This window comes from Pongo pygmaeus, chromosome 19, assembly GCF_028885625.2.
Source record: "Pongo pygmaeus isolate AG05252 chromosome 19, NHGRI_mPonPyg2-v2.0_pri, whole genome shotgun sequence".
Taxonomy (NCBI): Eukaryota; Metazoa; Chordata; class Mammalia; order Primates; family Hominidae; genus Pongo; species Pongo pygmaeus.
The window spans coordinates 30,942,115-30,968,167 of NC_072392.2; the positions used below are offsets into that span (position 1 = coordinate 30,942,115).

Genomic DNA, 26,053 nt, shown 5'->3' on the forward strand with positions numbered 1-26,053 from the left:
TGCCAAGGAAAATCAAAGAACACCTGGATCCAGGAGGGGGCCAAAACATTCAGGGAGTCAGTCCACCCAGGAGCAGAGGAGAGAATGTTTCTCGAGAATGAGACTGGAAGTGCAGAGGAAATGCAACACCACCTGTCCCAGAAGACTAGGCCTGTCACAGTGGCCTACTGCTCATTCTAGGCAATCCACCCACTGATGAGGTGAAACACGGAGACCAAGGTAGCTTGCCTGTCTGAGACACCTATGGAAGTCAAGCTCTCCAGGGTCATCCAACCAGCCCAATCCAGCAGAAACAGGTTGGGAGAGAGAAACAATCATGACATGGATGTCCACCAACTGTCTCCCTGATGGACAGGGAAGTGAGCTTTGTTGAAGACATTCAGCCAGATCAAGAGGCATCTAGGCCTCTCAGAAACAGGGGAGACAGAGTAACAGGGTGGCCAGAGCAGAGGTCAGAGCCCAGGGAGGATACAGCACCGTGCCACTGCCATGGACATAAGGGGAGAGGTGCCAAATGGGTGACTTGTCCAGAGAGGCCAGCGTCACAGGGACAGGGATTGCTGCCATCTCCCATTCCCGGCTTCCTCTTCAAGACTGTATCGTGGTATGGCTTCATTTCTCAGAGAAGAGCCGTGAAAAGATACAGCCATCTTCTCTGACGTGGGTCTGCTCCTCTCCTGCAGGACAATGAGCTCCTGTGGGGCCTTTGTCCTAGGCTGGAGTGTCATCATCTTGATCCTGGAAAAGAAGCTGCTAAGGATGGGGATGATAGTCCAATTGCTCCGGGACAAACGCATCTCCTCATGTGTCCAGGCCTTCACAAACCTAAAGTGGAAGGGCCAGGAAAATGATTGACAACCGGTCACATGAACCAGGCAGAGACGCAGAAAGAGGTTCACCAAAGACCGGCCGACATGGAAGAAATCGCTTTCTGGCACACAGGGCACATTTGTCCAAAGACACACACGCACAAGGGCACACACACACACACACATACAAACCGACAGAGAGAGGGAAAGAAACTGACAGAGTGACAGACAGCGAGAGAGGAGAGAATGGGAGTCACCCCCCCCACACGCACACACAGACACATACACAGTCAGAGCAGTGGCACGGAAACACCTCCTCCTCAGCCCACAGGCAGCCCCTGAGGCTGCGGGGTTCTGCTCTCAACGAGAACGACTGTTGGGTGAGAGAGTAGCCCAAGAGCACGCAGTCCGACTTGTCCTAGAGATCATGGGGGCACAACTTTTGGGGAGACTCACCCGAACACCGTCCGGGCAGGCCTGAGGTTAGTCTGTCGCGGTGTTTCCCCTGGACTCCGCCGAGGGTTTCTTCATCCTGGTCGGCCCTTTGCGAGTCCTGGCATCCGGAGACATTCCTGTCGACCCCGTGGAGAGGTCAGGCTGGAGCCTCGGAGCCCCAACACCCAAACACTGCCATGGAGGTCTCCTGCTTTGCCAAGCCTCGGGGACTGGTTTCTGACAACCGTGGGAATCACTGTGATAGCAGAAGCAGCTGGTGCTTCACACATGCGCATTGGCGGGGCCGACTGAGGCTCCGCTCCTGGGGATCAGGCTGCGTCCCCTTGAAACAATGGCGGCCGTGCGGCTGCAGGGGCGCTCCTGCTGCAGCCTCAGCCACCTCTGGATCTGGGATCCAGTAGGGGGCGGCGTGAGGGAGGAGGCCGCAAGTGAATAGCGCCAAACCCTCAGGAGTCCTGTCTTCAGGACTTCCTTCAGCCGACTTCCACCAGTGGAGAGGGAGCTCAAGGGCTCCTACTGGGGTCTCAGGACTCCTCTTCAGGTCTGATCTTGGACCTACCCGGTGAGAAAGGAGGGGGAGCTTCAGGGCGCCTGCTGGGGATCCTTCAGATCCGATTATGGACCCCTCCGGGTGAGAAAGGATGGGCTCACCACATCTGGTGAGGCAGGCAGGGCCTCGCTGCAGCACAGAATGACCCCATGGGCCTCAAGGCGTGGTGTCAGCTGAAAATTCACTGATCCGTGAGCCCTCTGCCTCCCTCCTCCTTTGAAAGAGCAGTGGCCTGCCCTGCTTCTAAAAGCCCAGGGGCTCCTGCAAGCTGATACCACTTTCCAGGACACCGGCAAACAGGGACGGGGCTATTCCAAGGTGGAACCAAGGCGACCACGCATGGCAGTGGCGTATCCCAGAGCAGATGGTGTGGATGTGTGTCACTGAGGGCATATGGGGCGATGGCGAAACAACCAATGGTGTCCACGCATGTACCCAGGTGAAGGGGGGCACAGGTGACCTTTCCATCAATGCCAAGCAAAATCAAAGAACACCTGGGATCCAGCAGGGGGCCAAAAGATTCAGGGAGTCAGTCTACCCAGGAGCAGAGGAGAGGACGTCCCTCAAGAATGAGACAGGAGATGCAGAGGAAATGCGACACCGCAGCTGTCACAGAAGACAAGGCCAGCCATGGTCGTTTACCGTTGCTTCTAGGCAATCCACACACCCATGAGGTGAAACATGGAGACCAAGGTAGCTTCCCTGTCTGAGACACATATGGAAGCTAAGAGCTCCAGGGTCATCAAACCTGCCCAATCAAGCAGAAACAGGTTTGGAGAGAGACACAATCATGAAATGGATGTCCACCAACTGACTCCATGATGGACTGGGAAGTGATCTTTGTTGAAGACATTCAGCCAGACCTAGAAGCTTCTAGGCCTCTCAGAAACAAGGGAGACAGAGTAAGAGGGAGGACAGAGCAGGGTCCAGAGCCCAGGCAGGATACAGCACTGTGCCACTGCCACGGGCATAAGGGGAGGGGTGCCAAACGGGTAACTTGTCCAGAGAGGCCACCATGACAGAGATTGTTGCCATCTCCCATTCCCAGCTTCCTCTTCAAGACTGTATCATGGTGTGGCTTCATTTCTCAGAGAAGAGCGGTGAAAAGATACAGCCATCTTCTTGGACGTGGGTCTGCTCCTCTCCTGCAGGAGAGTGAGCTCCTGTGGGGCTTTTATCCTTGGCTGGAGTGTGGTCATCTTGATCCTAGAAAAGAGGCCACTCAGGATGGGGATGAGATTTCAATTGCTCCAGGACCCACGCATCTCCTCACGTTGTAGAGGCCTTCACAAACCCAAAGTGGAACCGCCAGGAAAATGATTGACAACCGGCCACATGACCCAGGCAGAGATGCAGAAAGAGGCTCACCAAAGACCGGCCGACATGCAAGAAATCGCTTTCTGGCGCACAGGGCACATTCGTCCAAACACACACACGCACAATGGCACACACACACACATACACACACACACAAACTGACAGAGAGACGGAAAGAAATAGACAGAGAGTGACAGCGAGAGAGGAGAGAATGGGACACACACACACACACACACGCACACAGTCATACAGCGGTGTCACGGAAACACCCCCACCTCAGCCCTCAGGCAACCCCTGAGGCTGCGGGGTTCTGCTCTCCACGCAAATGACCCTCGGGTGAGAGAGCAGCCCACGGACACACAGGCAGACCTGTCATCCAGATTACGGGGGAATGACTTTTGGGGAGACTCACCCGAACACCATCCGGTCAGGCCTGAGGATGGGATGCCGCTCTGCTTCCCCGGACTCTGCCTGTGGTTTCGCCATCCTGGTTGGCCCATTTCAAGTCCTGGCATCCGGAGACGTTCCTGTGGACCCCGTGGAGAAGTCAGGCCGGAGCCTCGGAGCCCCGACACCGAAGCCCTGCCACGGAGGGCTCCTGCTTTGCCAAGCCTCAGGGAGTGGTTTCAACCACAACCCTGGGAATCGCTGTGACGGGGAGAAGCAGCTCGCTCCTCACGCATGCGCATTTACTGGGCCGAGTCGCGTAGCTCCTGGAAGTCAGGCTGAGGTCCCTTTAAACAATGGCAGCTGCGCGGAGGCAGTGGGGCTGTTCTTTCTGTAGCAGCGGTGGCGGCTGGATACGGGGCCCAGTATGGGGCGGCGTGGGAGAGGGGACCGCGGACGTCCAGTACCAAACCGTGTCACCTGGAGTGACTGGCTCTCCAAGGGCCAGCTGGCCATCGTATCCTGGAGATGGTCAACAAAGCTTTGACCCTGACCAGAAAGGAAAATGCTGGCAGTGCCCTGGACTGAGGACAACCAGGACATATCACGCTTACCTGGGAAGGGCCCATACACAAAGGCTCCTGGAGAAGCACAGGGCCTGTCACCAAGATGACCAACATCTGGGGATTGTGACCCTGGGGACTGGCTATGTGAGTGTACTGTGTGAGCTGCCCCAAAATGCCACCCAGAAAGTGGAAATGGCCCTGGAAAGCTGTAGCAGGGAAACCCCTCACTGGTGAGTTATTCTCCACCTGCCTCCCTCTGTTCCTGGCAACACTGCCCCTTCTCGATTTTCAACCCCAGCTGTGTCTGCCTGGAGGGTGGCATGGCCAGCGTTAGTATTTCCTTCTACAGCTCAGTGATGGGCTCCAGCAGCCCTCACCATGCCTCAGAACCTGAGGCCCTTAGGGAAGGACAGGACATGCTGCAAACACAAACCCGGTGAGAGACGGTCCTCTGGCCACAGAGGTCACAGGTAGGGGTCTACAGACTCCAGTTCTCAGTTCCTGACCAGGTTTCAACCATCAGCATGCTCTTTAACCTTATTATTTCTTGTCATTCCCATCTGTGACATGAGGAAGGCACCCACCTCAGAGGTTTTGTGAGCAACAAATGAATACGATTAAAGTGCCTTTCCTGGTGCTATACATAAAGCCAGGCATGAGTCCTTGTGCAGCTGCCCCACACGTCCAGGTCCCATAGGCTAGCTCAGACCCCAACGTTGGGCCAGTTCTCAACAGATGCCTGGATGCCAGGCCCCCCTGGAGATACTGGGACCCTGGTCTGGGCCTGGACAGAAGGTCTTGCTGTGCCATTTGGAGATGACCGCATAGGTGAGGACTGGGGCCTATGTGGCCCTGTGAAGGGGTGTGCCCTAAGGCGGGGCTTGGGTGCCTCGCTGGGAGGGCACAGGATGGAAGGGCCGGCAGGTGAGACCCAAGGCCGCTCTATACCACGTTTTGAACAAACCTGTCACTCTCCACCTGCAGACTCATCTCTGCATATTTAAGACACTATTGGGCCCTTAGTTAAAAAATGATATTTTGCTTGCACACTCAGCGTTCTCATCCAACATCAGTGGGGAATCCAAAATCTTTTATTTGGAAACAACAAGTAAGGGAAGCAATGTTGAAAATTTGTCATGGCTCCATAACCCACACCTCCTCTGGGGATTGATTATTTTCTTAAAATGCAACGTGTACTGTTAGTTTAAATCATCCCAACTGGATAACACTCTTTAAATCTTCAGTAAACCTTTGCGTTTAAACCACCTGCAGATGAGAGTAAATCTGTTAGGTGAGAGGAGAGTGAGCACTCAGTGGAGGTGAAATAAAATCAGGTAATAAGAACTTAGATTGTGGTCTCTTGACACCTCCCGCCCACCCCACCAGAATGTGGCAGCTGAACAAGAAGACATGGCAGGCCTGGCCACAGTGCCCAGTGGGGCTGCCCACCCTAGCTCTTAGGAAACTGGATACTTGGGGCCAGTGGCCACCCAGGGCCTGTCGTCCACCTGGGTCCTAGGGGTAAACCTAAGACCTGTGTCCACCTGTGTCTTAGGAGTAGACCTAAGACCTGTATTTCCCCTGGGGCCTGATGTCCACCTGAAGACTGGAGTTCACCTGTGGCCCTACTGTCCAACTGGGGCCTGAGGTCACTAAGGTCGTAGGTATCCCTCTGAGGCCTGGTGCCCACTTGTCCCTGATTTCTACCTGGATCCTGGGTATCCACCTGGAGCCATATATCCATCATAAGCCTGGTTACCTTCCTGGGGCCTGAGCATCAACTGGGGACCTAATGTACACCTGGAGTTCAGTGTCCACCTGGGGCCAGAGTTCTATGAGGAGCCTGGTCTTCACCTCGGGCCTGTCTCTCTCTCTGTGTGTGTAATCTCACTTTCTATGAATAGTTTTGAAAAATAACTTTCTGGGTTTTTTTTTTGTTATTGCTCTTACACAGTTAAATTTACATAAATGGACACATTGATTTGTTTCTGTCTTCTCATTTTTTCTTATCACCTTGCTTCAGTTGCTTTATTATTTCTATTCATCACCACTTAAAGGGCCAATCACAGGATACCAAAAACGACTTTATAAGGAACAGTGGTAAAGAAACATTGATTAAAAAATATGAAAATCTGTAACATAAGTGTAATTAAAAGTATAATTTTGAAATTTTAATTTAAACAAGTGGGATAGGGAAATAGGTAGAAAATTAATTTTAACTAGCTCTTTGGTAAGCCAGCACAATAATATTGAAAATCAAAAGTAAAAAAGCTGAAAAGGATGTAAATAACACGGTCAATATCTTTATCTAAAAGTATACAAATGTACATTTGTATTTCATCATGTTTTCAAATGTAGGTCATGAATTAGACAACAAATGAGTAATCAATGTATTCTAAATCGTCAATATCATATTGTATTCCTCAAAGCCAGCAATAATTAAAATTTTCAGATATTTGGAAATCACTAAGACCATTATTAAGCAATCTTGAATTTAGAGAGAAAACAATAGGTGAATTATGAAAACAATGTAGTATAATGATAAATACCTTTAGATATGTAAGTTTTTGAGAATTCATTTAAACAGAAATTGGAGGCATATTTCTAACTTTAAGTACATTTTTAAGAAAAAACTGAAAATCTAATAAAACAACTAAATCATCCATCTGAAAACCTAGAAAAAGCATACAAGTAAACAAAAATCATAACAAATTTAAGTAACATAAACTAAGAAATAACAGAAGACAAAATATTAAAATAAGAAAATCATTTTTGATATTAGTAGCAATACCAATTAAGAACATAAGGTATGCAGATGAAACAGAATTTTGAAAAAGCTATTACTAGAGATGTAACATAGATAAAAAATGTGGCCTTCAAATAGCAAGAAAAAATGTTTATCCTGGTTCCTTTCACAAATTCCTCCAAACTCTCAAAGATACACAGAAAGCAACAAATATGAGCAAATGGAAAATAGAAAGGCACGACAAACTAGACCTGTTCATTTCACACACTCCTATTAGGTTGGTGTAAAAGTTATTGCAGTTTTTGCCATTAAAAGTAATGTCAAAAACAGCAATAATTTTCACGCCAACCTAATAACAATCTTTTGTTTATAATTTGCCTTTTTCTGCATATGGGACTAATCCAAGTATTTAGTTTCCATATGGGCATTATGATCGGCATGGGTTTGTGGGTGGTGGATATATAGTGTTGGCACAATTTGCTATGTAGGGTTTGCTCTTAGACATCCAGATAGAGTTACCAGGCAGTAGCCTATCTATTCTCTGAGTCTGGAGGTCTGAGAACAGGGTGGGTAGGAGAATATAGTGAGAACTCTGTGAGGAATTAGAGATATGGGGGTTACACTCTTGACCTACGTGTAGCCAGCAAGCCCTATTCAATGTGCTGAGTTTAGAGAAAGGCTCAGACAAGGGCCTAGAGCATGGGCAGGAGAATCTGCAAGCTTCCCAGGGTTCTGCCTGGGCCAGGGCCATGCCCAGCACAGCCTTGAAAGGACAGAACTGGGGTCCTGCAGTCCACCTCTGTGGGCACCTGGAATTACGACCATCCCACCTGCCCTAGTGTAGACAGGGGCTACAGGAGATGAAGCCTCCGTTTTCTCCTGTATATAATGTGAGGTGCTTAGAGCATGAAACCGTAGGGTTTCACATGCTCTGATAGTGCTTGTTGACCTTGGTTTTTTATGAATGACCCCGTGTTTGCTGAGACACTTGAAAAAAGCTATTCACTCTGGGGGTCCTTCAGAGCAGAGAGAGGCTTGGTGGTTCGGGTGGATGAGGATTTGGGATAGGACAGAATGTGCCCAGGCACTGGACCCTGTGTCAAAAGTCCCGGAACACGATCAAACCTCATTTGGAAGTTGGGGGAAATTGCTGCCCTGGCTGTGGTGAGGACGCCTCGAGAGTGAACTGCACATCCCAGGAACTGGAGGCAAAGAAGGGACAAAAGAGACTGCTGAGGTCCTTCTTGCTGCCCTTGGAGCCTGCAGATCCTGCTCCTTTGCCTCCTGGGACCCTAGAGAGCCACTGACTTGAGGAATCCTAAATGCAGGTCCCTGTTTTGTTCTGTGATGCTCCTGCCTGAGGCTGCAGTGCTGACGCTCGCTATGGGGTGGGTGGGAGGACAGTGTTCTGTGTTCCTGGTGCCCACTGAGCTGTTCTCATGCATCTGGAGCCAGGGGAGAGTCATGCTGAGGTCATGCAGTTCCTGTTCTTATGAATGATCTCCACATTATGAGGTGGCCAGAAGCAAGAAGAGGCATTTGACATCCTCCCATTTATTCACTCAGCAACTCTGCCCTTAGCATTAGTCCTGTGTGCCAGGTGCCCTGGTGGGCCCAGCATACGGTACTGAAAATGTCCACGTGGTCCCTACCCCCAGGGGCCACAGTCTGAGGACAGGTAGACATCAAGCCCCAAGTTGATACCTAGGTGTCCGGTGGACATCACGCCCCAGATGGACACCCTGGCCAGAGGTACACTTCAGGTCCCAAATGGAAATTCAGCCATAGGTGGATATCTGGCCGCAGGTGGATAGCCAGTCCCAGGTGGACATCAGGCTCCAGGTTGACATCAGTCCCCAAGAGGATATCTAGGCCCCAGGTGGATGCCCATTGCATACTTGTAAATTGTCAAGACTGTTTTTTTTTTTAAAGCAAGTGAGAGCTATCATAAAACATGATAACTTTTAGTAGATTTTGAATATTCCTAAACTCCATGAGAAATCATAATAAATATTTTAAAAATCAGCGTGTATATGGAATGAGTATTTTTAAATGTATCTTTCATGTTAAAAGATTTAGAATAAAATGTTACAAAAGTTATCTGTGTTATTCATAGAAAATGTAGACAATGAAAAGAATCAGAGACTAAAAATACCTATATTCTTGGCTATGAGATAATCGCTGCTATGGCACATTCCTTCTAACCTTATTGCCATAGATTTTTTATACCTAATATTGATTTTATGCCACACATTTCATTACATATGCAATGGAGTATTACTTATTCATTACTAAATCACAAAGAGTTTGATTGATTGTGTGTATATTTAAAAAGGCAAAGGAGAGAGATAAATTTACATAATTCAGGTTTTTCCACTTAGCATTTTATCAATAAACATATGTGGTTGAGAGCATATGCATGAGAGATTTGGTTCTGCATTTATTTCGGATGGTCTCATGTCCTATGTGCTTATCACTAAATATGATTCTATTGTAAACTATATGCATTTATTTTTACATATGTCCTTAAAGGAACAAAAACATTTACCTTTGATGTTAAAGCAAATAAACAACAACAATCTGTTCTAATGCCAGAGGAACAGCAAACTGAGGGTGATTGTAAAATTATATATATGAATACATCACTTTAGAGGCCACTTAATTTTTTTCCAAGGGGATCTTTGACTATATGTCATTTGTATTTTATTTAATGATTTTATAATTTAACCCCTAAATTATAAATCTAGAATTTAGAAAGTATATTTCCTTGCCGGATTACATTTTTGGAAATATTATTTTATATGTGTACAAATATTACAAGTCATTGTAGACACTGGAAAAGTATATTACTATTTAAAGGCAATAAAGATTCTACAATAAACTGGTATACCAAATAAAATTGTTGGTGCATTTTTTCCAGTAGATTTTGTACATATTACATATTTAACCTTTTTTATTCAGCACATAATTTTTGAGTATTTACTAAGTGTCTGCATTACGAACTGTGTTTAAAGAGTGAAATAACAGACATGGCCTCGAACATTAAAAATTAAAGTTAGGTCCCCTATTTATATATTTAAAAATGGTAATTATGAAAACTTGTTGAGATTTTTACCTAGATAACATTACAATAATACGCTTGATGTTAATATTTGCAAGTGAGCAAAAAAGAAAATAAAAAGATGGTTTAATTCATTCAATGTACACTTTAAAATTGCAGAAAATAGTCAAGTTTCTTTGCTTTGCAATTGAATGTCTATGTGTTTTTCTCTGCAACTTGGCTTTTGTGGAGTGAGAGAAACAATTATTCTTCCAGCCCAATAAAGGCAGAAGAGTAACAATAAATCTAATATTTTAAATGCTGATCAAAAGATAGTAAACATATTATTTCAGAATACTGAGATCAATAAGTTAATCTACAAAAAAAGCCAAACTGACAGTATAACTGAATAAGAAAAGGCCCAAAAGAGACAAAATACTTTTTGTTTTGTTACCTTGGTATGACACAACTTACCCTAACTATAAAGAACCTACATTTCACTTTTAGCATTTTTATTTCTCTAAGAATAAAATGTGTATGAGGAATTTATAAAAAAAATTGACACTATAGGTTAATACTGCAATGAGCACTTTTCGAGAAAAGACTTTTTTACTCTCTTACCAACATGATGTTAGCAGTATTTATTTTCTCCAGAAATAATGCGGCAATAAAAATATCAGTATGTGTGTAAAATTAGTGTAGTTTCTTAAAGAAATGAGTTAGACCACAGGCTAATTATGTGTATTTCACTGGTATTTGAATGCCTACAATCATATTCTTTATAAGGCACAGAGAAGATTTTCCAAAAAAACAAATATGAGAACCTGAAAAGTAATTACCACTTGGTAGTGACAATATGGATAGGGTGAAGGGCGTCATCAGGAAGCAATGAAAAAGATACATTTGCAGTTAAATTTGAAAACCATGATGTTTAACACATATGGTAATAAAAAATACTTTCTCCTGTTTCAAAATTATTATAGACTTCAAGATAGAAGCTAAAATATCTAGGGATAATGATATGGTTAACCACAAATTAAAAATTAAAGGATATTTTGAGTATTATAAGTTAAGAATGAGATCTTATTACCCAATGAAAAGGGAATAATTCATTATGCTCCATCTCCATTGAATTAAAAGGCCCCATAACCTGGGTAATTTAAAAGTTTAATTTGATTTAAAAGTCTTGTTTTGTTCATCAAGCTGAAGGGTTTGCTCTCAGCAATATTCTAGGATTGCATATCCCCAACTCTGTATGAAGTATACAAAGAATGTTATAAGGGCCACAATCTAAATGTTATTATGTAAATAATTTAGTACCATTTCATTTGCCTTTGTAGATTTAAATATGTAAATGGCTTTCTCATATTAGGAAACATCATTTTTCAAAACCCAGATAAACATAATATATTGCAGGAGAATAATTATTTATTTATTTAAAAAGAAATGCTGGATGCTAAGTCCAAAAGACATAAATTATTTTATACTAATAACTACTAACATTTTATTCATTAACACATAAAGGTCAAAGATTTTAAAATAATCTTTAAATGATTAGCAACATGTTGATCTTTTTCTTTTTTCATAAACCTTTTTGAGTCTTACAAATACTAAATTATACAAGCAATATTAAATATTAAATTCAATAAACTTGAATTAAAATATTCAAATTTACTAGAATATGGACATTGGAAAAATGAAAATAAACAGAAGCATAAAGCAGCATATGTAAAATTAAGAAAGCTACTGAGAGTGTTTAAAGTACATATTCATCTGTAGTCTAACTTCTGCCATAAATAAGGTGTCTTCTCAGTAAAACACAAACTGTTCATGAAGGGAAAAAGCATGTTGTATTAGGGAATATTCAACATAATTTTTTTAGTACTAACTTGTGCCTTGAATTTTATTTGATTTTGTGTTATGAACTTATGCACTTGATAATTTCTTTTTTCTTAAAAAAATGTATTTACAACTCTATTCAAAAGTAGTTTTTTTTTTGTTTTTTTTTTTTTTTTTTAGACAGAGTTTCGCTCTTATCACCTAGGATGGAGTGCAATGGTGTGATCTTGGCTCACAGCAACCTTTGCCTCCCTGATTCAGGTGATTCTCTTGCCTCAGCCTCCTGAGTAGCTAGGACTACAAGCATGCACCAACATGCCTGGCTAATTTTGTTTTTAATAGAAATGGGGTTTTGCCATGTTGGCCAGGCTAGTCTCGAACTCCTGACCTCAGGTAATCCACCCACCTTGGCCTCCCAAAGTGCTGGGATTACAGGCAAGAGCCACCATGCCAGGCCTCAAAAGCAGTTTTTAAAAGCAAACACAATATAACACCAAAGTTGATGAATCTATGCTCACTGAATTTTGCCAGGTTTAAAAAATTATTTACAGAATACTGCATCAAAAATAAGGCAATAACCCAAAATATACCATTAAAGATGTATTCACTCCTACAACTAGAAAGAACTAATCTATCTGGTAGCAAATAATACTTCATTCAGTTTCAGCATGTCTGAAATCTTTTTTTTTTTTTTTTTTTTTGAGACGGAGTCATGCTTTGTCACCCAGGCTGGAGTGCAGTGGCGCGATCTCAGCTCACTGCAAGTTCTGCCTCCTGGGTTCAGACATTCTCCTGCCTCAGCCTCCCACATAGCTGGATTACAGGTGCCCGCCACCACACCTGGCTACTTTTTTTGTATTTTTGGTAGAGATGGGGTTTCACTGTGTTAGCTAGGATGGTCTCGATCCCCTGATCTCGTGATCTACCCACCTTGGCCTCCCAAAGTGCTGGAATTACAGGCGTGAGTCACCAAGCTCGGCCTCAGCATGTCTGAAATCTTTAAGGAAAAAAGTGATAAAACGTGACCCTCATTCTTCATTACACTCTTAGAACACTTGAGGGAAAATAATTTCCAAAGCACAAATTGGTAAAGAGGTGTAATCTTTCAAAAAGATATTCAGTGTTCAAAATCCAAGAATGCAATATCAGGCTGGGCGCAGTGGCTTATGCCTGTAATCCCAGTACTTTGGGAGGCCAAGGTGGGTCGATCACCTGAGATCAGGAGTTTGAGACCAGCCTGGACAACATGGTGAAACCCCGAGCCTACTAAAAATACAAAAATTAGTGAGGTGTGGTGGTGTGCACCTGTAGTCCTAGCTGCCTGGGGAGCTGAGGCAGGAGAATTGCTTGAACCTGGGAGTTGGAGGTTGCAGTGAACCAAGATCATGCCACTGCACTCCAGCCTGGGTGACAGAATGAGATTCCATCTCAGAAAAAAAAAAAGAATGTAGTATCGGTATACACAGCTAATATACTGAATGAAAGAAATAGAATAATTTGAAGAGCTATCTTGATGAAAAAGGAATCATGATGAAAGTTGTATTCATGTCTCTGAATGAAGGAAATTGCAATGTGAGAAATTAGTACTATGACTACTATACTAAAAGCTTATTGCTAACATGTGTTGAGTTATTAACGTGTGTTAGGCAGAGTACCATACAATTTAAATGTGTTATCTCATTTATTGTAGGTAAAATGTAATTTTGAACTCTGGGATTATAAATGAATTAACTGGAATAAACTTCTATTTAAGTGGTCATCTATAAATTGGTATCTAGGAACAGGGTGATACAGTGCCCAAGTTTTCTAAGTATTCTTACTAACAGTTGTTTTTCTTGGATATTGCTCTTTTTTGGTCTTTGATTTTTTTTATTTTAGAAAACTAATAAATTCACTCTTCTTGGTACTGACCCTTGGGTTTCATAGAAGAAAAAGTAGTTAAATTCTGTACCTTTAATTTTATTTCATTTTTTCTCTTTTAAAATTATTTTTAATTGGCATGTAATAATTGTACAGGTTTATGGGTTACAGAGTGATATTTTGATATATTTATGCAATGTGTAATGATCAAGTCAGAGTCATTAGAATATCCATTACCTAAATCATTTATTATTTCTTTGCAGGAGAATATTAAAAATCTTTTCTTCTAGTTATTTGAAAACACACAATAAATTCCCTTTAACTACAGTCACCCTGCAGTGCGGTAGAGAACTATAACTTATTCCTTCTCTCCAGCTGTAATTTTGTATGTGTTAACCAAATTTTTCTTATACTCCCCTTTCTCTTTCCTGTATATGGTAACCAATACTCTACTATCTAAGCTTCCATACGTGAGAACATGTAGTTATGTGCTGTTTATTTCTCTCTTTTTTTTTTTTTTTTTTTTGAGACAGAGTCTTGCTCTTTCTCCCAGGCCAGACTGCAGTGGCGCTATCTTGGCTCACTGCAAGCTCCGCCTCCCGGGTTCACACCATTCTCCTGCCTGAGCCTCCCGAGTAGCTGGGACTACAGGTGCCTGCCACCTCGCCCGGCTAATTTTTTTTTGTATTTGCAGTAGAGACGGGGTTTCACTGTGTTAGCCAGGATGGTCTCGATCTCCTGACCTCGTGATCCGCCTGTCTTGGCCTCCCAAAGTGCTAGGATTACAGGCATGAGTCCCCGCTCCTGGCCTGTGGTGTTTATTTTTCTATGCCAGGCTTATTTCACCTAAGCTAATGCCCTCCAGTTGCATTCATGTTGCCACAAATGAGAGGATTTTGTTCTTTATTATAACTCAATAGTATTCCATTATATAGGTATGTTACATTTTCTTTATTCATTCATCTGTTGATGGACACTTATGTTGATTCTATATCTTGGCTATTGTGAATAGTGCTGTAATAAACATGGGGGTGCAGGTAACCCTTTGATATATTGATTTTCTTTCCTTTTGATATATATTGAAAACCATACGATTAAATCAATAAACACAATGAAAGCATTTGGCAAAATTAAACATTCTTACGTGACAAAAGCCTCTCAACAATTTAGTATAGAAAACATATGCTTCAACACAAAAGGGCATAAAGACAAACCCACAGCTAAGATCATACTGAATATGGAAAAGGTGAAAAATGAAAACTGGAGCAAGAAAAGGAGGCCCACTTTCACCACTCATATTTCACATACTGAAAGTCTTAGCCAGGGCAATTCAGTTAGAGAAAGAAATAAAGGGTGTCTGAATTGGAAAGGAGACAGTCAAATTGTCCCTGTTTGCAGACAATGTGATTTCATACACAGAAAAAACTAAAGACTCTACCAAAAACTTCTTAGAGTGATAAATGAATTTAATAAATTTAATAAAGTTGCAGGATATAAAATCAACATACAAAAAACAGTAGCATTTCTATATGTTGCTAGTAAACTAGCTGAAAAAAAATTAAGGAAGCTATTTCTTTTACAATAGCTACAAAAATGTAGCTATTGTAGAAATAAACTTAACCGAGGAAGTAAAAGATTTCTACAACAAAAATTACAAACATCAATGAAAGAAATTAAAGAAAACACAGAAAAGGAAAGACATCCAGGTTTATGGACTGAAATAATTAATATTCTAAAATGACTCACTATCCTACGTGATTTACAAATTCAGTATAATCACTAGCTTGTATTTTCAAAAGCACCTTAGCTGCATATTCTTAAGTCATTCAAATGACAATGCCTGGATTTAAGTGTAAGAGGTATTTTTATATCTATTTTATATTGGGCACAATATAGTGTGCTCGACCTCAACTTTGCTCAAAGATTGGAGCAGGTGCTGACAGCGAGGAGAACCCAGACAGTGGGCGCAGGCACTTCTGAGCCTGTGGGGTCACGGGGGCCCTCCCAGGCACCAAGAGTGCAGAGTGCCTGGGTCTGCAGCCGTGGCTTGAAAGGCTCCAGCTGTACCTGGGAGGGTGGGGCTCCTGCCTTCTCCTGGCTCCCAAGAGCACAGGACTGCCTGGGTCGCAGACCCTCCTTGGGCAGCTGCAGTTGCGCCTGGGGAGTTACTGCCCTGGCAATTTGGAAGGGGCTGGGCTCCCACTTGTCCCCAGCTCCCACTGGCTCCATAGAGTGTGCAGCCCTGGCCGTGACTCCTCTCTGCGTTTTCCCTGCAGTAGTGCACGGGCGAGGTGCAGGTGGCATGGGGGCCCTGGCTAATGCCGCACAAATGAACCTGATGCTCCTGGGGCCAATCCTGCAAGACCCGGCTGCCAGCGCTGATGGGTTCCCAGATGTGGTGGGAAGCGAAGTTGAGGCCACCATGGAGGGTCTGCACCTGGGAGTGGGTCCTGCCCAGCCATTAGGGGGCGGTGCAGTCAGATGCCTTGAGGACACAGGGAACGGGGACTTACCACCGCCACTGCTGCTCCTGCTGCTGCTCCTGACAACACTGCCCGTGCGGCCCAAGCGCTACTGGCATGATGGCAACTGCCACTCCAGATGGCCAGCCGCTCCCATCAATAGTGTCCATATCTGGGAAGAAAAGTCAGGAAATAAATTATTGGTCAATAAAAATAATAGCAATAATAGTCCATGTTAAATTGACTGATCAACAGTGTTTGCTTTTGTTTAGGATTTTATTTTTTGCTTCATATTTATTAAACACATTTTATTTTATTGAGAACAAAATGTTAGATTTTTGGAAATTCATTTAGTACTTGTAAGTGTACTCTAGCAATGAAATTCTTAGCCAAACAGTTTAGACTCTAGTTTATATTTTATTGGTCAGAAATATTGTGTAATTTTAAAAATCTTGGTATATGTCTACATATGTTTAGTTGCAATTTAACTTTACCTACAGTCAGGTTTAATAGCTATCCTTTTGTGAAAGGATGATATCTTACCCTTTGTAGATCCACAGTGCCTATCAACAATGTTTACTTGCAACATGTTGACAACTAACAGAAGCAAGGTATTAATTTGCTAATAACTTATTATCCTGGGGGACAGTACTATTCATTCCCAGGCACTTAAATTTCTACCAAGACACATTTATATATAGCTGGAAAGAAATTAAAGAAAGCACAAAAAAGGAAAGACATCCAGGACTGTATTATTTTAATTAATTAATTATTAAATTAACGTTTCAATTATCTTGAGTGCTTTCTCATATGAGATTTGTCTGGAATAGTAACATACCAGGACTTCTGCTTTGGAATTTCCTTTTTTCTGAATTTCTTTTTTTTGTGTGACAACTTAGCATTTTTTTTATATCTTTCTAAGTTGATACTGTTTTATTATTTCCTTCAAGAATTGAGAATGTACTTACACATTGAGCATACGAAATTTCCCATTATATCAAATCTTTATTTATTACAAAATTCAAATAAGCTAATAGATCCTAATGTTGCCATTGTTTGCATTTTCCTCTAGCCTAAAATTATTTTTATTTCCATTTTTGGAAAATTATAACTCTTGTTTAATATCATCTCCCAACTCAAAACCAGATAAATAAAGCAATAAAGAAAACAGAGGCCAGGCACAGTGGCTCATGCTTGTAATCCCAGCACTTTGGGAGACCAGGAATAGTTGATCACTTGAGCCCAGGAGTTCAAGACCAGCCTGAGTAATATAACAAAACCCTATCTCTACTAAAAATACAAAAATTAGCCACGTGTGCTGGTGCATGCCTGTAGTCCCAGCTACTTGGGAGGCTGAGGGACAAGAATCACTTGAACTTGGGAGGCAAAGGTTACAGTGAGTGGAGCTGGTGCCACTGTCCTCCAGCTTGGGTGGCAGAGCCAGACCTTTTCTCTGAAAAAAAAAAAAAGAAAAGAGAAAAAAATGTTTCCTAATTAGTAAAGATAGTTTATAGACAAGATCAATAATAAACAAGATGTTTATAATCAAGATCATCAATAAACAAGATGTTTATGAACAGCCACAATTGCATAAGTTGGAAAACAATCATTTAGGTAAAGTTCTGGTGGTGTTGTATGTGCCTGTATGTGTGATAACATTTATCTATTAATCTTAATGTCATGCAAGGACAGTATCTTGATTTCTGCACTCCAAATTATTTCTTATTAGTAAATAAAAAATAAGTTTATCAGCTAGCAAATATTGCTTAAAAACTTGAAACACAAAAACATTGATATTATATGTATATATTTGTCAACACATAAAATATTCTGCATTTGTCATTTGCTCAAGTCTGAATGCTTTGGTTAGAAAAAAAGCTTCTAAATTTTATTTCTAGAAGATCACAATCTAAATTTCATATTCCCAAAGTTAATAAACAAATATAGTTGATAATTTTTCACAGTTGAAAGATAGGCATTATGATATATAAAATAGAAAAAAGTGAAGATTTATGTGGTTTAGCTGAGTCAATGAGTCAAAAATGTGGAATGCTGAAAAAAATAATGAAATATTTTATCCCATTCATAGAAGCACTTCTTCAAATTATAATTTTCAGAGATGATCATAGTACATTCAAAATTAATTTTTAAATTTTGGTAACTGCTTTAATAAGGATGATTGAGAAACTGCAGTGTATTAAGAATATAATAGTAGGGAACTAGGAACATCAGCCCTGACTCAGATTTCACCCGTAACTACTGAAAATGATAAAGAGAGGTTGGGGTGACATGATTCATATATTTGAATGTCTATCATGCTGAAAATTTCATTTTATTTTAATTTCTTAATTGAAGGATAAAATTTTATGTATTTATTTTGTACAACATGATATTTTGAGGTATATTTACTTTGTGAGGTGACTAAATCTAGCTAATTAGCATATGTATTACCTTATATTGTTATGAATTTTGTGGTAATTAACATCCAAAATATATAAGAAATTCAAACAACTCAATAGCAAGAAGGCAAATGAACTGATTAAAATATAAGCAAAAGATCTGAGCAGACATTTCTCAAAAGAAGACATACAAATGGCCAAGTAGGCATATGCAAAAAATGTTCAACATCACAATTATTATGGAAATGCAAACTACAGCTCCACTCTGCTGTCATCTCACACCTATTATAATGGTTATTATCAAAAATACAAGAATTAAACGTGTTGATCAGGGTGTGGAGACCAGGGAACCCTTGTACACTATTGGTGGGAATATATTCACTTCGTGTAAAAGTAATTGCAGTTTTGCCATTACATTCAATGGCAAAAACTTCAATTACTTTTGCACTAACCTAATAAATTAGTACAGCCGCTATGTATTAAATATTAAGTTTTAGGCCGCTAAGTATTATTGTTCTCCAGAAATTTTAAAATTGAACTACTATATGATCCAGTGATCCCACTGCTGGGTATCTACCTATCCAAAGGATATAAAATCAGTATATGGAACAGATATCTGCACTCCCATATTTATTGCAGTATTATTCACAGTAGTCATGATATGGAATCAACTTGTGTCCATCGACGGGGGAATGGATAGAGAAAATGTGGCATATACATACAATGAAATACTTTCAGCCACAGAAAAGAAGGAAATTCTGTCATTTGTGAAAACGTGGATAAACCTGGAGAATATTATGATCTAGGCCAGAAAGACAATTATCACATAGTCTCATTTGTATGTGGAATCTCAAAAAGTTAAGAAGTAGAGAGTAAAATGTTTTTTTGCCAGCAGCTAATGTGGTTTGGAAGGGAGTTTGGTAGATGTTGGTCAAAGGATACACAACTATAGTCAGAGAGAAGGAGTAAAATTCAAGAGATCTATTGTGCAATGTGCTGACTATTGTTAGCAACTTAATGTATTTTTGAGAAATTCTGAGAGTGGATTAGTGTTCTAAACCAAAATGATAACTATGTGAGATGATGCTGGAAACTAATGGAAACATTTCTTTTTGTATGAAGACAGGACTGTGAACAAGGGTGATTGTAGCAATGTTGGTTGAAATGCAGATGAAGGCCATTGACTTCTTTCAGTGTTCTTCAAGAGCTTTGGAATGCAAGGAACCAACGTGGTATGGAGAAAAAAATGTTACATATAATGTCAGAAAACTCAGATGATAAACTTAATAAATGCATGAATTTGGGAAGATAATTTACATCTCTCAGGATCAGTTACTTCATACCAAGGTTTATACGTGGGTTATTAGGAAGTCTGATTTAAATGATGTAAGTGAAATGTCTGAAACATAAGTTATTCTCAGTAATATTATAGTTATTTAACACAACCTTTTAATGGGCATATGGTGTTAATGATACATTAAATTATATTTTAATATTTCAAGAAAATACTTTCATAAAGGAGTTTCATTCTTGTTGAACAGGCTGGAGTGCAATGGCACGATCTCAGCTCACTGCAACCTCTGCCTCCCGGGTTCAAGCTATTCTCCTGCCTCAGCCTCCCGGGTAGCTGGGATTACAGGCATGCGCCACCATGCATGGCTAATTTTGTATTTTTAGTAGAGACGGCATTTTGCCATGTTGGCCAGGCTGGTTTTGAATTAGTGACTTCAGGTGATCCACCCACCTTGGCATCTCAAAGTGTTGGGATTACAGGCGTGAGCCACTGCAGCCAGCCGAAAATAATTTTATTACATTTAAAATACTAATAAAACTTATTTAATCTACATTTTCTTATGTTACAAAAATATGGTTGCAGTATGAATTCAGATGGTTTACACATTAAAATTACTAACCTCTATGGCTGAAAAAGTTACCTATAAATGTTCATCGCCTTTAATTGATATTCACTCATATATGAAAATATATCACACTAATCAAATTGCAGATGTAGTAATAAAAAAGCAAAACTGTGCTATGAGTTTTGAACACCAATTTAATTTGACAGAACTTAAGTGACCAGAAAGAAAATAGAATTATTTGCAACTGCAGAAATTGCTGCTGGGTTAAAATTGACATTGAAAAAGCCCACCTTTTGACACCCCCCTCCCCCACATTGGCAACTGTTGGAATCAATTGTCATGCTCCCAAGGCAAATTATTGTCCATAACATCACAAAAAGTAATGAGAGCAAAAGGATTTCTGTAAGAACATGAGGCTTTCCTAAGCACTAAACTAACAAAGCTTGAACTTAGCCAAGAAATGGGAAGCTGCAGACACTGCACATCAGCAAAATGTCTTGGCAGAAGATGGACATGCAGAAGTGCAATCACTGTCTTATTTATTTTCCACTCTAGGGGACACCAATATGAAAGTGACTAATATCGGATAATCATTCCCAGAACCAATTAAACATAGCATGCCATTTCTTGTGGAGAATATTTCATGCTCAGGGAAATTAAACCATTTTATTATGATTAAGTTTCCTTAGTCAAACATGCTTTAAACTTACATTCTCACACTGTTAACTAGATGGGTATGAATTTACTTTCCTATGGAGTACAGGTGATTTCTGGAGGGAAATAGATGAAGTGCTCACGTGGAATGGAACTAGAGTGTGGTTCTTTTTGTATTCTACTTTGCATTAACTGAAATATTTAGTGTATTGATCTCATTTCCCAAATGAATAAAATGGAGTTCAGAAAGCTTATGTGATTTGCAAATTGAGGCAGAGCTGATAACACACAGTATTGTTTTGGCAGTGCAAGTTTCTGACTTCAAATCCGTTTAGACCACAGAGTTTTATCTATACAGCATAATTATGACCAGATCTAAGAAATCAAATTCTAAAACAATAGAGACTATATTTTGATGATGTTTTACTATATGATCAAGAACAATAAGTTAGGATACATTTAAATGACTTTAGTGTGTTTCATCGGTTTAATTTTTATGACTGCACTGTGAATTATAGGCATTTTAAACTTATTTTAATTGTATTTTCCAAATGTGAATTGGACAAATATTTAAAATTGTTGTATTCTCACCACAAAAAAGGTATGTAAGGCAATGCATATGTTCATTAGCTAGATTGAATCATTCCACAATATATATACTTTAAAATATCATATTGTACACGATATGTACAATGGTATCTACAAATTAAAAATGGAAATAATAATAATAAATTATGTCTTAGGCAAATATTCACTGATATTGGAAATAATATTTATGCATCTCATTGACTCAATTTATACTAAAAGGCAAATAGCCATCTTCCTTAATAATAGTTGTAGTATTTCCATAGCCATCTCTGTTTATCTCTGCAGTTTACTGTGGAGCAAATTTTCATACTTCTCTTTAACACTCAGAGGAATACTTCAAAGGAAAATTGAGATATGAAAGTTGGTTGAAGGTTTTATGGGGTAAACTGGGTTATTTGTGGATAGATGTCATAGCACACAACCGTGTAGCAACTTATACTCAAGTACCATTCAAATATCTCCTCCTCACAAAACGTCTTCTGCTCCCTCGATTCCTTTCTTTAGGCATCTTCTGGTCTCTCATGGGAAGAATATATAATAATAAAGAGGGCTTGGGAGGAAAACAGACTAGTATTGGCTAATCCATTACATACTCTGGGTAAATTGTTTGAACCATATTCACACCCTGTTAATAAAACCTATCCCATATGGTTAAAATGGGTATTCAATAACATGTCTTTAATGTGTTTAGCACAACACCCAGCTAACTGTACCAATTGTGATAATGGTAACAAAGAAGTGGTCAGAAGCAAACAGAGAGGGAAAGCCCTTATTCCACTTCACATAATCTCCATCATTCTTGCCCGAAAGAGTATGTAACATACAATATAATTAAAAATGAGTATAGGACATTTAAGATTTCCAGGCTTATCTTCTGACCAACTTGCCATTAAGTTCTTCTGCTGCAGATATTATAGACACTTTATAAAGTAAGCACTCAAAATCCTCGTCTCCCTGGTCGTCCTCATGTTTGTTTGCCACTGGCATCCTAGAGAATGAACTGGCCTTCTCAATAACACCTTTTTTTTTTTTTGAGACGGAGTCTTGCTCTTTCGCCCAGGCCGGACTGCAGTGGCATAATCTCGGCTCACTGCAAGCTCTGCCTCCCGGGTTCACGCCATTCTCCTGCCTCAGCCTCCCGAGTAGCTGGGACTACAGGCGCCCGCCATGGCGCCCAGCTAATTTTTTTGGTATTTTTAGTGAAGGCGGGGTTTCACCGTGTTAGCCAGGATGGTCTCGATCTCCTGACCTCGTGATCCGCCCGCCTCGGCCTCCCAAAGTGCTGGGATTACAGGCATGAGCCACCGCGCCCGGCCCTCAGTAACATTTTGACTTGATCTATCAAGGGGCTTTCGTCAGTGCTTCTGGGCCGCAGCCGCCACCTACAGCCTCCACAGTGCCAGGCGTCCCTGAGCTGGCCCCACTCCAGCTCCTGAGCACCAAGGCCACAGAAGCTGAGGCCCCTGACGGAGGCGCCAAGGCCCTGGGGGTGGTTGCCCGAGTCCCGCGCCTGTCTCCTGAAAGGCCAAGGGTGGCCTGCATCTCGCTGATGGCTGTTCCCTGCGCTGTTCAGCCCCTCCTGGGAAGCCAGTGGCAGCCCCTGCAGCATGCACTCAGCTGCTCCTGCCCCGCAGGTGGGGCTCACTTGCCTCCAGCCCCACTCCAGCTCCTGAGACTAGAAGGAGTCAGACGAGGAGGTGTGCAACCTGACCAAGGTGGTCCTAGCGGGGAGCTTCGCTCCAGCGCTCTTCCGGGGAGGCTGGCTCACTTCTGGGACAGTGGCCAACCAAGGCCTGCGACCACCTGCCGAGCCGGTGACCGACGCCGCCTGACCCTCCCTCGCCCGCCAGGGCCCAACTCCCGTTGGACGAATCCCTGCTGCACAGCGGGCTCTGGTACCTGCCGTGCCTCATTTAACGGGACGCCAGGGCCAGGCGCCTCTGGCCGTGCTTTCAGCCCCAAGATTTCTACGGCTTGGATCCCGCTGTGCGAGCCGCTCAGTGAGATCTGCTGCTGGAGGGGTGGGCTGCATCTAGGAGGGGTTGATGGTGTCTCATCCCTGCAGTCCTATGGAAACAGGCTGTCTCAGAGAGGGGAGATGGGCAAGCCAGCTGTGGATACCCGGCTAGATGGCCTGGACGCAGCCCTCAGCAGCCTGGAGGAGAAGCTGGAGGGCTAGGTACCCACAGACGGGCTGGAAGCCTGGCCACTGTCACAGAAGTCAAGGAGTGTCCCCAAATCTCCCAGCCCCAGAAGCTGACCCTGAAGGGCTGAGGCCAGCACTGGGAGCTGTTCAAGGAAGACATGCAATCCTGCCATGAGAGCCAGGCCACGCCCCAGTGGACACCCACCCCACACCCTCAGCAGCTCAACCTCAAGGGCTGTGAGGGCATTTCTGGTGTTAGCATCTCTGGCTGCAAGTTCTGCATCCAACTCACCCGAGGCAAGCGACCCCCACCTGCGGGGCAGGAGCAGCCAGGTGCATGCTGCAGGGGCTGCCACTGGCTTCCCAGGAGGGGCTGCACCTTGCAGAGAACAGCCGCCAGCGAGATGCAGGCCTTCCAGCAGACAGGCACCGGGTTCGGCAACCACCCCCAGGGCAGTGGCGCCGTTGTCAGGGGCCTCAGCCTCTGTGGTCTTGGTACTCCCTCCACACCCCAACCCTGCACTTCCACAAAAGTTCAAGGCCAAGCAGCTCATCCCACGGATCCTGGAAGCCCCCAGAATGTGGCCTGGCTCTTGCCGACCAGACCCAGTTGTGCCTCCATCAGGCCTGGCAATCCTTGCCTGACTTCGGCATCTACTACCTCATGGTCAGGCTCAAGAGCAGAAAAGATCCTGGGACTCGTCAACAATCAACAGTTCATATCGACTTAACCGTTGGTGATGTGGTGACCTGGCATTTCAGCGATATGTGGTACTGGGATGTCAAACTGGGATACCAGCAGGCGGTTATCAACATGGCCTTCAGCTGTGTGTCTCCCATCTGTCCAGTTATGCACAACCACATCAGGGGCTACATTTTCCTGTTGATCCAGAGTGGGCCCCTGGGGAGGAGCTGGATGAGGGGATCTCTTCCTGCAGCTCAGGGGTGGAGGCCTTCTAAGGGTTGTCTGACTGTGCCCGTCCTGCTCATCCTCTGTGGCTAGGCTCCCAAGCCCACACCCACTGGGTCTGGCTGCCCCACACCTGCTCCAGGCAGTCACTGAGCTGGGCATGTTCACCTGGTGCCACTGGCTTTGTGCAGGCCAGGGACCTGGCTGAGCCAGACTCTGCCATCCTCCAGGCTAGGGACAGGGGTCCTGAGCTCATAAGGTGCCGGCTTCCCTTGTCCAAGAGGCTGAGGCCAACACCCCTGACCTCTCTGTGGTCCCTGAACACACAAAGAAGTCCAACTCTAACTGTGGGATGATGAGTCCTGGTTTCAAACTGAAGTTTATGTCTTCTTACTTTTAAAGACTAGTAATCACTGTAATTCCCCAAGAAGATAAGGTGTCATGAATGTATTTTTTAACTGTCGTAGACTTATTGAAGTGAGTTTTGCAGTTCTAGTAATCCACAGAACACATTTAAAAAAATTGAATAATCTACCTTTGTTTCAGTGTCAGGTACTGATCTTGGTACGGCATTGGAAAGTAAACATGATGTAAAAAATCGCTGGTCTTATATAATTTATATTCTAGCAGGTAAAAGAAACAAACTGTGTATTAGTAAAATATACAGTGCATCAGGTGGTTCTAAGGAGGAAAAGAAAGCAGGGCAGAAAAATGAAGTGCTTAGAAAAACTTTTAGTAATACCATTAAGGTAGGCACCACTTTGAGGAAACATTTGAGCAAAATGATGAACACGGTAAATATTCATTAGGAAAAAATGGAATTTTTGTAAAATGAGAGATGATGTAGGTGAAGAATTTGACAGTTATGGATATATTAATTTTGGGATTTCCATTAAGTAGTTAATTGGAGATGTTAAGTAAGCATTTAAATATATAAATCTGAAACTCAGGGGAGAATTCTGGCCTGGATATAAAATGTTGAAAATCATTGCTATATTGTTCTTTTGGGCATGTTCAGCTGCATGGGTGCTGGCAAGGATTAGACACACAGACAGTTGCATTTAACGAAGGTTGTAATTTTGGCAGTAGAGTTGAATATATCAAGGGAAAGAAATGAATTGAAGTTGCATAAGCTCTAGAAATTTCAAGTTGATAATTAACTTCAATTTGTATGAGGTAGATGGGAAGCAAAGGGATTATGGATAGTAAAAAGTTGATAGAAACAGTAGATCATTGTTTCTTTGAAGCTCACACTTTGTTTCTAGATATATTGTTTTATGGCCAAATGGAGATATTAGCATAAAAATAGAATGGTTTTTATTAAATAACATTAAATGGAAAGATGTATTTGGAGTTGTCACTTTATATAAAAAATTTGAAGAGACATAGGAGTTATAGTGATTTACATCTTTATAAGGTATTTTTAAAGAGAGATTTGAGGAATGATGAAGGTTAAATGATTAAC

The 26,053-nt window shown here is 42.2% G+C and overlaps 1 protein-coding gene across 2 annotated transcripts in view; it reads right to left on the bottom strand.

Moving 5' to 3' along the window:
- Positions 1-329: 329 nt before the first annotated feature.
- Positions 330-26,053, bottom strand: part of LOC134738691 (protein FAM27L-like) — a 36,577-nt gene continuing 10,853 nt past the window's right edge. For both annotated transcript variants that reach the window (XM_063655999.1, XM_063655998.1), the window contains exons 2-4: positions 16,084-16,204; positions 3,545-3,659; positions 330-825 (exon numbers count right to left, since the gene is read on the bottom strand). In XM_063655999.1, coding sequence (XP_063512069.1) covers positions 543-825; positions 3,545-3,618 — 357 coding nt within the window. In that variant the 5' untranslated portion in view covers positions 3,619-3,659; positions 16,084-16,204 and the 3' untranslated portion in view covers positions 330-542. The remainder of the gene's footprint in view (positions 826-3,544; positions 3,660-16,083; positions 16,205-26,053) is intronic.